The sequence below is a fragment of the Cardiocondyla obscurior genome, linkage group LG27 (genome assembly GCF_019399895.1).
Source record: "Cardiocondyla obscurior isolate alpha-2009 linkage group LG27, Cobs3.1, whole genome shotgun sequence".
NCBI classification, from domain to species: domain Eukaryota; kingdom Metazoa; phylum Arthropoda; class Insecta; order Hymenoptera; family Formicidae; genus Cardiocondyla; species Cardiocondyla obscurior.
In genome coordinates, this window is record NC_091890.1 from 1,544,151 (window position 1) to 1,560,180 (window position 16,030).

A 16,030-nucleotide genomic window follows, 5' to 3' on the forward strand; every position below is an offset into this window, starting at 1 on the left:
AGATCGAGAAACGCGTCTTTTGAGGGCTGAATACTTGGGCCGAATTCCCCTCGAACGTTCTCGCTGAATTTCGAAAGGCTCTTTGGTTCCGCGTGATCGATCGGCGTGATTGAATCCGATCGACGTAAATGGACCATTGATGCTGGAGACAGCTATGTTAAGTGCTTTCTTTATGCGTTTGGCTTTCCTGCGTTGGTGTAGCTTTGCTTCGACAATGAGTCAATATTGAGTCATCGAATCGAAACTCGACATAATTCTCTCCCAGGCATTTTGTCAAAGGCTTCACGCTATCTTCGTATTGATAATAATATTGCGATAATTAATATCACGCGCGTCAAAATGAGAGACTCCAGTACAAATGTACCGGAGACGTTCCCGTAGATTAAAATAGACTTTTATCGCGAACGAAAGAAGGTGCAAGCGCGCGCTCCTTTGCCTCAAGATCGACCAAAGAAATTGCAAATTGCAACAAGCGCTCGACTTCGATTTAACGATCGCTAAATACCTGGTGCTCTCGTGAAATTTGCTTTACGCCGGCGATTTGCGATGACGATAAATCGCGCGAGATAGCATAATGAGGATAACGAGGCAGCGACGACGGTGCAATTGGGCGAAACGACCGGACTTGACGTACTCCTTCTTTTTTTTCTTTTTTTTTTACTTTCACGGACGATCGCGGACCCGCGTGGGATGACTTTCGGATTATCGGATAATGGCCCGGTCGTTTTTGCCAATGCCAAACGACGGGCAGCCGCGGACGGGATTCGATTCAACGTTAATAACCGCGGCGTGTAAACAGAATGGATGAAAGCTAAAATGCTGCCATTACGGCTTTGTTACGGTGGCATCGTTGCTTCATTACGAACGGCGACAGCTCAATTACGCGAGCGACACGTTAGACGCTACTGAAAGAAGATTTATGAAATCCTCAGCCGCGGATCGGCTCGGTACTCTTCCCTCCTCTCTTTCTTCCTCAATTGAATCCTCTTTAAAGGGAATCGGCGATTATTATTTAGATACGCATTAGCGCCCGATTTATCGCGAGAGGCGAGCCCGTCTTTTATTACCGTGTTACTGCCGCTAATGTAATTATTGTCATTAGGGAATTTGCATAATGCGACGTCTTCATCCGTTCTACTTTGTTCATCCCACGTTGTTTACTGCCCGCCGACAGATTACCGCGGCACGGCTATTACCGCGAGTACTTCCACGAGGGGGGTCCGCGCGTGCTCTCATTACGGGTTCGTTCCGCGGCCGATTTCCCAATGATATAATCGGGGAACGGGCGAAGGAAGCGGCCGATGAAGCCCGGCGATCTCAAAGCGCGTCCGCGGCGAGAAAGAACTGCACGAGAAATATGAATTAATTCGCGCTCTTTCGCCTTTTATGATTCTTTCGCTCGCGCGACTCGCGCGGACGTAGATACGCGATGAAAGGACTCGAGGAGCAAAGCCCTTTCGCCGGATCGCGGCTTGATCGAAGGGCACTTGATTCCAACGAGGCGTGAAAGCCGCTACTCGCGCTTAGAAATTTCGCGGAAATCGCAGGAGCGAAACGGCGCCGTCGCGCAAGTTGATTTATATATCGCTCGAGGTCGCGGGTTGTTCAATCGACGCGTGGTTTAATTAGCGCCGCGTTGAAAAAAAGTATTTTTATATATTTTGATAAGATTTCTCGACACTGTTCATCAGACTGTTCTTCACGGCTCATTTAATTCTGGATTAAAAGCATTGTTGAAAATGTGACGGTCACTAGCTAGTATAGTGATTGATTTAGCGGCCCAGATATATTATATCCTTTCCTTCTCTTTTGTGGCTTTCGAGGCTGAGAGAGAAAGAGACACGTGCGCTTTATGTCGAAGCCGACCTTCCACTTACTGGTCGCAAAAGGGGATTGCCGACATTCTTGGTTTCAGACGACGGTGCGAATTACGATAGCCTCCAGATATCAACGCGAAGTATGATTTCTTCCAGCGTGCCTGTATTATATTTAGCAACGTACTCTCTTTTTTTATTTATTTAATTTTTTTTCCTTCTTCTTTTTCTTCTCTTTTATTCGGGGTAATTTTATTTTTTTTACGCGGCGCGATTTACGTAATCAAGCTCGTCCAGTCGCGGTGAATATTTCGTGAACAGTTCCTCTCGCTTGTCGAGCGAGCGATTAATAAAAAATGTCGAGGCGAGCCGCCGAGGTTGCAGCTTGCAAACTTCGTCGCGAGATTTGTTGTACATTTTAATCGGCTGTTACCTTGTCAATTAAAGGTTCATTACGCGACCTTTCGACATTTTCCGCGGCTTGTTAGACGGCCGCGGACCGATTGAGGCGTCTCTCGCAATCGGTCGTCCGGTCCGGAGGCTGTTTGCGCCGAGATGCATTAATTGATACGCGTTACGCGCGCGTGATTTGCACCTTCGCGAGGATATCGCGCCGTTTAGCGGCGCGCTGTGCCGGCATGGGACGCGCTCTTACCTTCAATAAGCCGCGGAAACGGTTTCGATACGTGCGATTCATTCAGCGGCCGATTGACACGGTTCATTACGACCGCGCGAAAGCCGCAAAAAGAGCGAAATACAATCGGTTTACCGGACGGTGAACGTTTAGAGAGAATGTCCGCTACCCGGGCTTACGTGCAATGTAACGCGCGCTTGTACCACGGCACGTCGATACGTTGACCTGGTGTTCCACTGTGCCGGAGAACCGATCCAACCGTGAAACGCGAACGAATCCTTCGCGTGGCGCCGTATCCGCGAGAGCTGAAATTGCCTCCGCGAAATCCGTCGCGGCGAAGCACGCGGTAACGAGACGAGTAAATCGTTATCTGGCTACACAATCGCGACGCGATATTTCACATGTTAATACGAGAATGATTTAAAACGTTGTGTACACTAAAATAAAAAAAAAAAAAAAAAAAATAAAATAAAAAAAAAAAAGAGGCTATATAGTTTCTTTTTTTTTTTTTTTTTCTTAGTGTATTCAAATTTTAATTAAGAAAATTAATTGCAATTTATTTCCCGGATGAATCACGCTTTTGTTTGAAGACTTTAACGCCAGTTAGATCGCGCTTTTTTTTTTCCCTTTTTTTAATCAGACATCGGTCGTTGACACTAAGCCGGACGTGTTCGTCTGGAAAGGTTCGGAAAAAGGAAGCCGGCGTTTCTCGCCGAAAATATTATTCCGGGTACGTCGCTTATCTCGCCGTGCGTTCTTCGCCGCGGGTGGCTTATCGATAATCGCACGGTCTGAAACGCTCATTATACCAACAGGGCTGACGAGCGATCGTCTGGATAATTGGGTCTTTACGTAAGGAGATCAGTAGGAAAGTTCTGTATTAATGCGCGGAGGCGGAAGAACGGATAGCGAGAGAGCGTTCCGTCGGCGATGTATCGCTGTTTCGGCGATCGGTTGTGCTTGGGTGCCGCAAGAAATCGAATCGACGTGGGAATCCCGGCATTAGCGGCCGAGGGAAACAAGGCCGGTCTCGTCATTTCGATCGCTATTACGATGATTAAGAATCGATGACCCGCGCTTGGCAATCCAAAGCATTAGCTCGCAAATTCTCAAATTCGAGCACGTTGTACAGTTTTTTAATCGTCTCGAAATGCGAAATTTAATAGACAAACAATTGTTTTCTCGTTAATTAATTCGAGCGATTACGCAATTAGCGCCGCGGTTACTTTATTAAGGAATGGAATCGAGTATCGGGCTTTGGTTATCTCATAGGAAATTCGTAACTTCCTGCTGACGCGGGAAAGGGGTGAAACATAGATCCAGATCGCCGGGCGATCCGGCTACACGCGAGCCACCGATCAATTTCCGGCCGATCTAAAACGCGGAAACTGCGCGACGTAATTGGAGATCGATCCCCCACGTAACACCGTGACGCGTAATCGCCCGAGCAAACCGCCAGAAAACAATGTAATCGTTTTCATCAAGGCGTCGTGTCCCGGAACCTTAGCCCGCGGAATGTATGCTCGGATTTATGAATTCTACGTTTTGCAAAAAGCCAGATGGAAGATTACGAGACCGGCGTATTAAAACAGCCGAGATTCCAACGTGGAAATTAGAGATACCGCGGTATATTTTACGTCGCGTTAGTTTTATCAATCTCTCGTACTTAATTTATCTTCAACTTGTACACAGAATCCAAGATCCTTCGTTCGCGAGGGTTTGCGATCATTTCGCGTCTCTTGAATTTCCAAACTTACATCCCGAGTTTTGTACAGCCTCTCGATCCCTCGCGCCGCGCATAGATCTTCGCGTCTCTCAATTCGTCTTCCGCGTCGACTTCGGCGAGCTAAAAGTTCGCGCTCACCTCGCCTTGGGATTTTCCTCGGGATTTTCTCGACATAGGAATCGACGTCGCGTCGTTTAGAATATACACCGAGCTTATGGAGGGATTCTTCCCTCTTTCTACGTTTCTACGTGGCGGCTCCGTGACTCTCCGCGAAAGGGAATAAAAGCCGCACGATCGCCGTCGCCGGGAGAACTCGCGGATCAGTTTAGAAAGTTCAGGATGCGCTCACGAGGCATCCTCGATCTTCTTCCATTCGGCTCGTGCACGAACGCGGCCGTCCGCCGGCTTCGTCTTAATTCCGTGCTGTCACGGCCAGAATAAATCCTACGGTGGAAAAAAGCGAGTGTGCACATTGTTTCGTGATGCCGGGTTTGTGCAATCGCGGAATTATCGTCATTATCGGTTGATTTTCGATCCCCGTCGGTGAGATATCGTCCCGCTTCGCGCGGCAACCTGCAATCAGAGCCGAATAATGGGCTCCCCCGCTCATCCATCGTAATGACGATGGAAATTATTTCGCATTATGCGTCATGGAGGGATCGCTTTTCGACAATTGCCGCGTTTATTAGATCGCGAGTTATCGTATAAATTTTTTATAAAAGAAATTCAGGAGATATATAGAGACTTTGTCGATGCCGCTTAAATCGCGCGTTCCGGTGACGTCCAGTCGCGAGATAGATTTTATATTTAGCATGTAAAATTGTAATAAAATGTTGCAAGTTGTTTTTTTTTTATTTTTTTATTTTTTTTTTTTACTTTGCCATCATAATTAATCTTGATGAAACGGCTAATAAAAGTCCTTTCTCATGGGCATTAAAACGCGTGCCGCGCTCAACGAGATTTAATGCGATTATAGTCATAAATAATCACGATCAATGCTAATAATCCCGCGATCATTAATATATCCTCCGAAGATTAGAGAGTGCCATTACATTTTCATTACGCATATATATATTAAAATTATCAGGACGTGCAAAACAAGGCAGATGAAAAATTCCGCGATACAAAAACCGCTCGCCATAAATATAACTCTGTATCGGTGAAATCAATATCTCTCCCGGCCTAGAAAGTTTACCAGATTCGACTGTAAAGAAGCGACGCCTGTTTACCGTATATATTTATATGTATATGTATATGCTATCCGGTAATTAGAGATAAAAAAGAAAGTATCGCTTGAATGACTCCACACATGCCGCACGTGCGTGTATTTTAGAGCTCGATATTGCCACTTTAGCTCCTCGCCACGCCGAGAAATCGCCGAGAAATTAATTTATTCCGATCTCGTAGCGTCCGTGCGGTGTTTCGCTTCTCAATATCCAGATTGCGCGAAAACGCGCAGTCTCCCAAGGATAATGACATGCGAATGGACCGCGAATGAAACCGTAAAAGTAACGCGAGGATCAATCAAGCTAATACGACGAAGGATAATTATATTATCATTTTTTTTTATTTTATTTTTTTATTTTTTGCACTTGAATTTATTTTTTTTTTTTTCTTTTTAAATCCCCCGGCTTAAGTTCTGTATTTTTCATCGAGGCTCCGAAAAGCCAGCCGGCGTTTTATCTTACGCGTCGATAAACGCTGGGCTTTCCAAACGGCCTTGGGTTTTCTACTTTCGGAAGGAAAGATGGAATCTGCGACGTTAATGTATGCAGAACACGCCGCGTCGCGACTCCGACGTATACGATTTCGAATTCACTTTCCTCCGCGTAAAATTAGAGCCGCCGGGGTCGGGAACTATTAATTAGAGATGAGAAAACAGGTGGCTTCCTGGTTTCTCGGCATTCAATTAACAGCCAAAAGTTTGCCTGCCGCCGGTGCAAGGAAACCGTTTCATCCATCATCTCAAGCTGGTCTTTGAATATCTCGAGATGCGCACGATAATATATGGCGTACGAACGGGGATGCCTCAGGAATTTTAAGTGCGCCGTGACAAAGTATGAAGAGAATAAAATAAATAGCCGTGAAGATGACAATGGAGCATAAGAATCGAAACGTCGCATTTTCTTTTATTCTCGCCGACGGCGATCGTAATTCTTAAACATTCCTAGACGGCCGTATCAGGTTTTGCTCGTTATTTTCTCCAGCGTCGCGATAAGCTCGCGATAAATTTCCAATGCGTCCGTATCTCCCGGCTTTTCTGCAAATACCGCGGAAATAAAAGCCCTGGCCGTGAAATTCGAGGGTGCGGCTCGCTGTCGTCTTCGATAAACCGCATTGCTGCGACGTTTACGGGGAGGGAGAAGTCGTTTGCCGTGGAAGCGAGCACCGATACGCCAGTTTTACGTAAGGTGAAAATGGGTCTTTCATGATCGCCCGTCCACGAGAGACGCGAGGAAAGTGAGAGACGCCGGAACGAGTTCGCGGCGGCGACGTTTTGCGAATCGCACGCACGTAAACGGCACGCACGTCGAAAACGGAATAGCCAGCGCGGACGATGACGTTTACGAGCGATGCACTTCGCGGGCTGAATATCGCGCGACGATTTCCGTTATTGAGGATGTATCACGGGAGATAACGAAGACGCTGTTCGGCCGCGATAAAAGGGCGGAGGCGTCGCGCGAAAGAATTCGCACGCAAAGAAATCGTAAATACCTTCGGGAATTAGCATCCGATAGTGGCCGGCAATATTGAAGTCCGTCGGATCGTCGCGCGTTTACGATCGCGGGGTGTTTTCTCCCGATCGTTAGGTTGATTTACAATACGTGCCGGGGACGAGGGCGCAATCATAAAGTTAAGAAGCCGATAGATTGCTCCGGGATTTTTTTCTCCGCTTAACGATCGCGCGTACGCGCGGGAGATATCCATCTCGCGCCTTTTTATTCAGGGCTCGGCCGATGGGACTTTGGAAAACCCGCGATGTATGCACACGCCCGCGCAAGCTGCCAAGCGAGCGGGAATGATTGAATCGCGCGGATCATTCATAACTGCCATATAAACGTACCGAGGAAACGCGCCGGTCGCGGGACCGCGCGTTATCGGCGCCATTTATCGAGCCGCCGCCGCCGCCACGATTCGTTATGATAAATCGAGATCCGATAAAACGTCACGGCGCTTTTACGTCGCAATAAAACGCCCGGCCGCAGCTGTGCACTTGTGCAACCTGCGACCTTGGGCCTGCCGAGCCGCGAGGGATTGCCAAATATCGCCCGGTCATTTTGCAATCGGCGAACTTCCGGCCCGGGCCGAGCTCTCCCTCCCCGGCTTTCCAAGCTCGTATCGTTAATTAATATCGCTCGGCAACGCGTCCAGGTTCAACAATCACCGAAGTTAATCTTTGATCTGCGCTCGCATTATTTTTTCCGACCGTTCGGCTATCGGCGATCGGCGGCGATTATGGGTCGTGGGACCCAGTCGGTCGCGTCCCACCTCCTTCGACGGACACGTCGCTGTAACTCGCGCGACCTAAATTATTTTTCGCTTGCAAACGCGGGTCTCGGTCATTGTTCCCGATGGACTTTCGAACATGCTCCCCTCCTTCTTTCCTCGTCCACGTATGCACATGCGATCTCACTTGTCATTTTTCGCACGTACGAAATCGGTGTACGTGGCGGCCGGCGGCCATGCGGGTTCAATAGCGACGCCGAAGATAAATCAGATAAAATTAATAGGCGTGCGTTTAATATAAAATTAAAATGTAACATCACGCGCACGTCTTCGAGGTCTCGAGAGGCAAGTGACAAATTTTTTTAATTACACTTTCGCGAGAAATAAAAATTCGCAAAGTACTCCAGAAGCGCGTCGGCAACGAATCGAGTTAAAAGACGAACGCTGAGCCGCGACGATAAATTCCCACGTGATCGCAATAAAAAATTATTAAAGTCCGCGGCATGCCAGGGCGAAGTCGCTCTTTAAATCGCGCTCTTGACTATCTCGCCAAGGACTTTCGCCCGAGGAATTGCCCGCGCTTAATTAGCGGCAGCGGCAATTAGCCGGCGCTTAGATTGACGCGCCGAACGCGGCGGCACCGCCGTCGATATTAGCCGGAGCGTTTTCTTCCTGCGCTTCCAGGCAAATATTGACACCGACGATAGAGATGTCACGCGACTATCGCGCGTTCTTTGAACCTGGTATGCTCGCCCGCGAGTCGAGCACACAAAGAACGGCGAGTTTATTTGCCCCGGCTAATTCCTTTACGCCTCCGAGCGATTTAGTAGCAATTAGCGCGGCCGGTTATTACGTTATTACCCCCCCGAGAGCAAATTGTTGGAATGACATTAGCGTTTTGGCGTCGACGTCGCGCTTCCAGCGCCGTAATATACCCGGCGCACGTAACGCTTTCTCTATTTGCGAGACAATTTTATTGCCCCGTTACGTGGGCCATTGAAAATCCACGGACGTGAAAATGTGCCGGACACTTCCGCGGCCGCTCGGCGCTTTAATTTACGCTCGAATGATCTCTGCCGAAATTTATACGCGAGATATAATTATCGCACCCTGCGCTCGTTATTTTAATCTAACGACGTTGTTTTTTTTTTTTTTCCAGGCTGACGACATCGATCATATCGTAGCCATGAACCTCGCGCTGCATGGATTTTTGCTGCAAGGTAAGTCCCAAAGTTTTAACGTAAATTATAAATCGCGTGCTGGTGAAAAGTAACGAGGATCTGTAGTTCGTAATCGGAAAAATAAAACCGGGATAGAAAAAAAAAATTAAACGAGACTCGAGAAGGTCTTAAAAAATTTCTAAAATTTTTTTTTTAATATTGAAAATTATTTATTTTATTCTTTTGGGCAAGATGCATGAAACTCGGTGTTTCGCGATGGCGATCGAGTCCTCTTCGATTTACTGAGCGCGGGTTGAGTCGCGCCGCGGCGCGATCTTGGAGACGTCCTCGAAGAAGACGCCCGGCTCGGATCGGTTCGTCTGCTATCTAGGTTTTCGTGCCGAGACCAAGGTGTTTCCTACGTGAACGTAGACACGCGCGTGGCGATCAGGCACGATTCAAGAATTGCAAATAAATCGCGGGAGCGAGCGGCGCGACGCGAGAATCGCGAATAAACCTTTTCGTGCAACTAACAGCGAATAAATTATTTAAAAAAAAAATTATAAACTTTATCGTAAAACATAAAATCCCGTCCGACGGGAAATGTTAATCCACTTAATCCACGACACGAGCTGAAAATATTGCATAAGAAACACGTACGTTCGATTAATTAATTTTATACGCGCGACAAAGGAGAATTAACTTAATTTACGCGAGAACGAAAAAAGAGTAACGCGTGGTGGCGTGTATACATTTTTTTAAGCGAGGAAATTGGAGAACCCGCGTGAAACTTGAGAAATATTCGAACGGCAAAATTTCCCGATCGTCGCGCACCGGCGAGATGCGCGCGAGATAAATTCAGTCGCGTATACTTTTACGCTCGCGCGATAGCGGACGGTTTTACGGCGGTTTCCGAAGGATGAAAATAATTTGCCGAGGGGTCTTAAGCGGCGGAGTCGGCGTCGAGGCGAGATAGCCGAGCCTCGAGGTGCAAACTCGCCGTTTAAATTCGCGAGGCGATTATCGGCGCCGGATGGAATCTGGAATCGGAGAACCGAAAGGATGATGATACGGGCATTCATTCTGTGCAAATCGCGCGTAAGCATCTCGTCAGACCACCAGCTGCGCGATCGCGAGGTATAAAATGTAAATCCCAGGCTCTCGCGGTGGTTCCCGGGGGGGTGGCCGGATGACGGGCGCCTTACACGCGGTTGCAGCGAAACGTTTCGCAAACGATTGATAGAATTCATGAAAGCGCGAGAGAATAAAGCGTGTCTCGAATTTGCGATAATTTACGCAACTATTGCGCGGCGATTCCACCGCCTTAGACTTTTGTATTATTTGTAGTAATTCTGGACGAGTTCTTGGCCGCCATATGGCATAAAAGAACGAAGAGACAGCTTGCGGAGACGACAGTTTGCTGCAATCGTTCGTATCAACGCAATAAAAAAAAGAAAAAAAAAATAATTTACACCGTTCCTCTTGTAATTACCGCGCTATCTCAGTCTTATCTGTATTGTTCGCGCGGGACGAAAACCACCTTCGACGATTTTCCACCCCGTTCCCGCGAACGACGTAAAGTTCCATTCGGTTCAATTCGCCGTGCGCGATCTCCACCGCCGGGGAAGATTCTTATCGATTTTTGCCGCGCGATGCCGCTGAAATTTATCACCGTCGGACGCGGCCGCTTAGCTCGCGAGGAGTCGTAATCAGATTGCATGCAACGGTTCTCTGATGCTAGACAAATAAAAGGTGCAATCCGCGCGCCCACGCGTCATGCTAGATATGGGACGGGGCCGTAATAATCGAGACCCGGATGACGCGCCGGACGCGGGGCGGGCACGTTTCTGCGGATTCTGTATGAAGAGCCGCCGCTCGCCGACGGCACCGACGAGCCGGAATGCGGCCTCGTGGGATATTATACCCATGCGACGAGCGAGGATGTATGCATCGCGGTCGCGACACGTGGGACGCGAATCATCAGCTCGTCCGCGAGCCTCGTCACGGCCCGCCCGCGAAATACCTTCGTCCTCGGCGGCTCGCAAACTTCCGTTCACCAAGGACGGACGTATCGCTCGGGCGAAAGCACCCAAGCCTCGCGCGGCCAACCCTTTTCTCACCCTTACGCAGGTACGAATATTCGGAGCGCTTTTAATTTATTATCGCGGTGCTCGACTGTCGGATTAATCAAGAAATAATCGGAGAAAAGAATCAGAACCGTTCTCTCGATTTTTTATCGTTCTTCTCGTGATATTTCATTAATTAATTAATTAATTATTTTTCTTTTTTTTTTTCTTTTTTTTACTAACGTTTGAAGACGAGCGAAGACTCGTCGAAATCGAGAGAACGAGACTGCGAACGGATCGCGGTTAATAAAGGAATGTTCTGCATTCCACGGGCTGGCCTTTCCTCATCGACGTTACGCGTTTACGCAATCGTGTAAAAGCTGGGTGGATGCAGGTAGAAAATAATTAATCTCGAGAACTTCTGTGTCCCGCGGACTCGGCGGCGCGCTCGTAAGTTCGCGCTCAGCCTCGATCTACGCCGGAGATGAATTTCTTTACGTAATTCCGCGTGATCTTCAATGCGCTTTTCATTTCGCGTACAATGCCCGCGATTGGCTTTCACTCCGCTCGTGTTCGATTGATGCGCCGTCTCGCGATAATGGAAAAGTCACAGCTCGCACCGCGAGCCGGACTCGCCGTCCAACAGAACTCTCGTTGTGCCTGAAATCAGCGTCGTATTCAGGTAAGAAGCGAGCTCGGAAGAGCTCGCGCGTAATTTCCCAGTCTAGTGACTCTCTTGTCTCGCACAATCGTCTCATTAATCCCGGCAAAGCCGTCGCTATCGCGCGCGGGAAAAAAAAAAAGAAAAAAAAAGAGGAGCGATCGCGAAACTAAATTCGAGTGGAAATTATGAAATTTAATTATACAATCGCGAGCGTGCTTTGCTTAACGCGTAAGCTGCGCCCGCTTCGGAATCAAGCTTGGAGGAAAAAGTCGACGGCATCGGCACGCGTCGAAGATATAGAAGCCGTCGCTATCGCGCGCGGGAAAAAAAAAGAAAAAAAAAAGGGAAAAAAAAGGAGCGATCGCGAAATTAAATTCGAGTGAAAATTATGAAATTTAATTATACAATCGCGAGCGTGTGCTTTGCCGCGTTAAGCTGCGCCCGCTTCGGATCAAGCTGAGGGAAAAAGTCGACGATATCGGCACGCGTCGAAGATAAGAAGCCGACGCATGCGCCGGTCCCGTTCGACCGGTCAGTTTTTCCCCTTTCTATTTTATGACACGAGCTCGTAATAGTCCTGCAAAAATCCGCGACTGATAACAGTTGATACAAGTTACCGTTCGATCGCGCGATACACAACTTCCTCGACGTTTCTCTCTCTTTCTCTCGCCCGGTCTATCGTTCTCTTTCTCTCTCCTCTCCTTCGGCGAGTGTATACGTGCGTGTCTCACTTTTCTCCTTACGTAACCGCGTAACTCCGGCGCAAGGATGCGGTTAGACCTTTCGAAGCGTGTCTCTCCCGATGTCACGTAAGACGCACATTAGTCAGTCACGATCTTAATTTCACTCTCTCACGCGGTCGGGCGGTCGTCGGATTTTTGGCGGCGGTTAGAATAAAAGTCGTCGAAGGAGAACGGATGGGAAAGATCGGACGCGCTCAAAGGAAGAAGCTACTATCCAGTTTATGGAATATTCGATATAATATTCGCACGAAATGCGACGTCGATTCTTGCGGCAAAAATATATAAATCAAAGGTCGATGTCTTTCGATCAAATTTCCGGAAGACGAACTGATAACGCGATCTTAACTCCGCGGCTTAGGCGCGTGCTCGAAAATTAAATCGTTCCCAACTTATCGGTAGGAATAAAAGCCCCCTCGGTCGATTTAACTTCCACGCTCCGTACGCGGAGAGTACTTTTTACGCGTACGCTTTGGTCAGTCCGGTATTTATTTGCTGGGTATTTATCCTTCGCCAAAAACGCAAGTGCGATCACGTAGCGAGCTGACGCGGAGCTATTCAAGGAGAAAGAAAAAAAAAAGATTTCGTTCGCGTAATTGCAGCGCGATTGTTACGTGCTCGCTGTCGAAATTGCGCAGACATTGGGGATCGTGCCAAGCGGCACATCGAAGTCCCCGGGATTAGAAGCATTCCTTGTGCGTGGAAAACTTTCGCGAGCTCACGTGGAAAGTCAATCGCGAAAATTCGCTTCCCTCGGCTGACCTTTCGTGCGCATACCGCTGCAAATAGGCACGAGATTTACCGACGTGGGCTCCGCACTTAAAGTAATTTATAAAAAAACTGACTGGACTTATATAATAAATTCGCATAACAAAGTTGCGAGGCGCAAGAACGGGACAAATGAAGTGTTTCTTGACAGTTTTGCGCGGCACTTTCTTTTTCTTAAATGTAGGTCAATCGACTCGATCCGTAAAACGCGTTCTTAAGTTGCGATAGCGACACCCAGGCCGCTCTTTGCGAAATGATAAATTCGGCGAGAGTTCCTCTATTCGGCGGGAAATATATTTTTACCGTTAACGGAGTCGGTTTTTCTCTTTCCCGCTTGAGGATTTAGCGATCGCGGACGTCGCGTATCACGTTAATACAATTTAAAAAAAAGTAAATCGACCCGAGATAACGGAAAATCATTATCAGATCGTTAGAGCTAATAATAAATTATAAATTTGCGCTTCAAGTTAATTTAAGAGGACTCGACTTTGATTCTCTCTCAGCCTCGGCTTTATCTTCGCCTCGCCTTCATCTCGTTAATCCTAATTAATATTCTACGGTACTACAATGGCCTCTTTTATCGAGGAAAAGCACAAAAGAAACTCTGAACTTCGCGCCGCGATCTTTCCTCGGCCGCTTCTCCCTTCAAAGTTTCACTTTCGTAGCTCGTGGCACATAGCGGCGATGCAAGACGAAATTGGCAGTGCTGGCGGAAGAAATTTCCATCTATTAAGTCTGCCAGATGCATTATCTTCTTCTTTTAGAGAAAATTTGAGTTCAACGGATGCATACGTATCTCCCCGATTTTTTTTCCTTTTTTTCAAACTTGGCAATTTTCCGCTTTCACTGCCATTACGTCTCAATGCTGGCGAGATGAAGACGCCGCGGAATCGGCGAGTCAAAGGCGAGTTACATCCGAATAAATTTTTTAATCCCGCAGTCACTTCGGGTTCGAGTAGAGAGACCGCTCGTGGGATTTTCGTCGGCGAGATTCGCGCGAAACAATAGAGAACCGATGCAAATTTTTACCGCGATGCCGCCGTCATTAAAAGCGGAGCGCGACGGGTCTCGAGGCGGGAGAAGGCCTCTTAATTAATATCCTTTGCGTCCGATGCCCGAACAATCTTAATTAATGCGTAACGCCCGAAAGGGAGACAATGGCGCGCGATTCCCTCCGCGACTTCGCCGATTGTTAGTCGCTCGCCTTCCTTTTCCCTCCTTCGTCCTCGAAGGGGAAACGGTCCCGGCGTCTCACGGCCGGTGGAAGCCGCGGCGTGGAAAACCTCATCGGTTCGACGCTAATTACGGCGATTATTGCGATCTCGGAAAGGAAAATTTCGCCATCGCCGATTGCGGCGCGTCGTTCATTTCCACGCCGTTTCCCGAGAACAATTTGCGCGTCCATTACCGATTAATGGACCCCCCGGGGAGGGGGAGAGGGTCTCCTTTGTGCCGCCGCGAGCCGCGACGCGCGGGAGGACGGAGAAAAAGATCCACGCGGATTACATTGAAAATGGCGCGCATTACCACGTGCGCCGCGCCACGTGTGCGTTGACACACGCTCGTTTTCCCCTTGTTTCTATGAAACGAACTCGGGCCGTAAAAGGCGTGCTCGGTATTCGCGGCGCTAAATCGCTGTATTTTCTTGTAATAGATTCTATCTCGTCATAAATTCCTACGAGCTCACAGATTAACATTGTTAACGGGAAGAAAGAGGAGGAAAATGTGAAACAGAGATAGAGAGGAGGATTCTTGCGCTCAACGAAAATTAGAATTGAAGAGAGGAGATCTCCGGACGAATGACTTAAGATGACTGCATGTAGACAAATCAGTCACTATAAAAGTAACATACCAATGTATCATACACCGATTAATACAATACGTATCAAGGAATTTATTCTAGCGGCGCTTAATAGTTGCGAGAATCGGCGACGATCTCGCGTTAATCTCGCGATATACATAAAAAATTAATTCGACATAATAAATTACATACAAACACGTACATATATACGCGATCAGATTAACGATGTAAAATAAATTGTCGCGTGTGTTCTAAAGTGTTAAAAATTAATTTAAAGTAGAAAAGTACATGCGTTCCCTGCGTTTATTCTTCTCATTATCGCCAATTCCAGTTCTATCGCGCTAACGATCGGGGCCCTCGGCATTTTACGGCGGCCGAAGGAAGTAAACGGTCAAGAAACGGCGCGGGGAACAATGACAGACGCGACGCGAAGGACATTTCACGTTGAAAGGGAGTGCCCGGGTGAGTGTGGCCGTAATAATCCACTTCCTCCCGTACGATAAAACCTTCTGGCGGCCGCCGCGCTCGCCAGAAACGATCGGTTTCACGAGCTTCTCGCAATTAAAGCGGGCCGAGGGCACGGGGGGCCCTTGCTCGACTTTCACGCGTGTACCCGGCGTTTATTCGCCGCTGGTTGCATATGCAATATGCGTCGCGGACGTACGCGGTGATACGATTTTTCATCGGCTTCTAGAACGCGAATTAATGTCGACTTTATCCTCGCGTGCTAGCTCGCCGATGAGCGCGTTTCTCGTAGAGCAGAATTAATCCCTCCTCCTCCTCCCCCCCAAGCTCCCCGCGTAATCTTGTTACAGCTGCGATTAGCGACTTCCGAGCGCTCTCGAGATTCCGCGATTAAGACCGCGGTAATGCCTCGCGAGGCACCGGTTAATCGCTAGATTCTTTCCCTCCGCGGAAGCTGCGAATGAAGATTAATCGTCCGCGCGCAGGAACGACGTTTCGCGTTTGCATACGCGGCGCATACTCGCGCATTTTCGCCACGATTGTTTGCTCGCGTCACGGATGAATGAGCGGGTGAATGAATCCTCTCGGAGGGTCGCGTCTTCGCGGCTCATTCATTTCCCGCACTTTCTCTCTCTCTCTCTCTCTCTTCTTTTTATCTCTCCGGCCGCACGAACAGCGAGCGTTCCACCTTTGTCGCTCGGAAAAGTGTTTTGCGCGTTGCGCTGCATTATAAATCGCCGCTGTC

The 16,030-nt window shown here is 48.3% G+C and overlaps 1 protein-coding gene across 2 annotated transcripts in view; it reads left to right on the top strand.

Moving 5' to 3' along the window:
- The window catches only part of LOC139112202 (uncharacterized), a 46,868-nt gene that overhangs the window by 10,046 nt on the left and 20,792 nt on the right, over window positions 1-16,030 (top strand). For both annotated transcript variants that reach the window (XM_070673061.1, XM_070673062.1), the window contains exon 2: window positions 8,781-8,841. In XM_070673061.1, coding sequence (XP_070529162.1) covers window positions 8,781-8,841 — 61 coding nt within the window. The remainder of the gene's footprint in view (window positions 1-8,780; window positions 8,842-16,030) is intronic.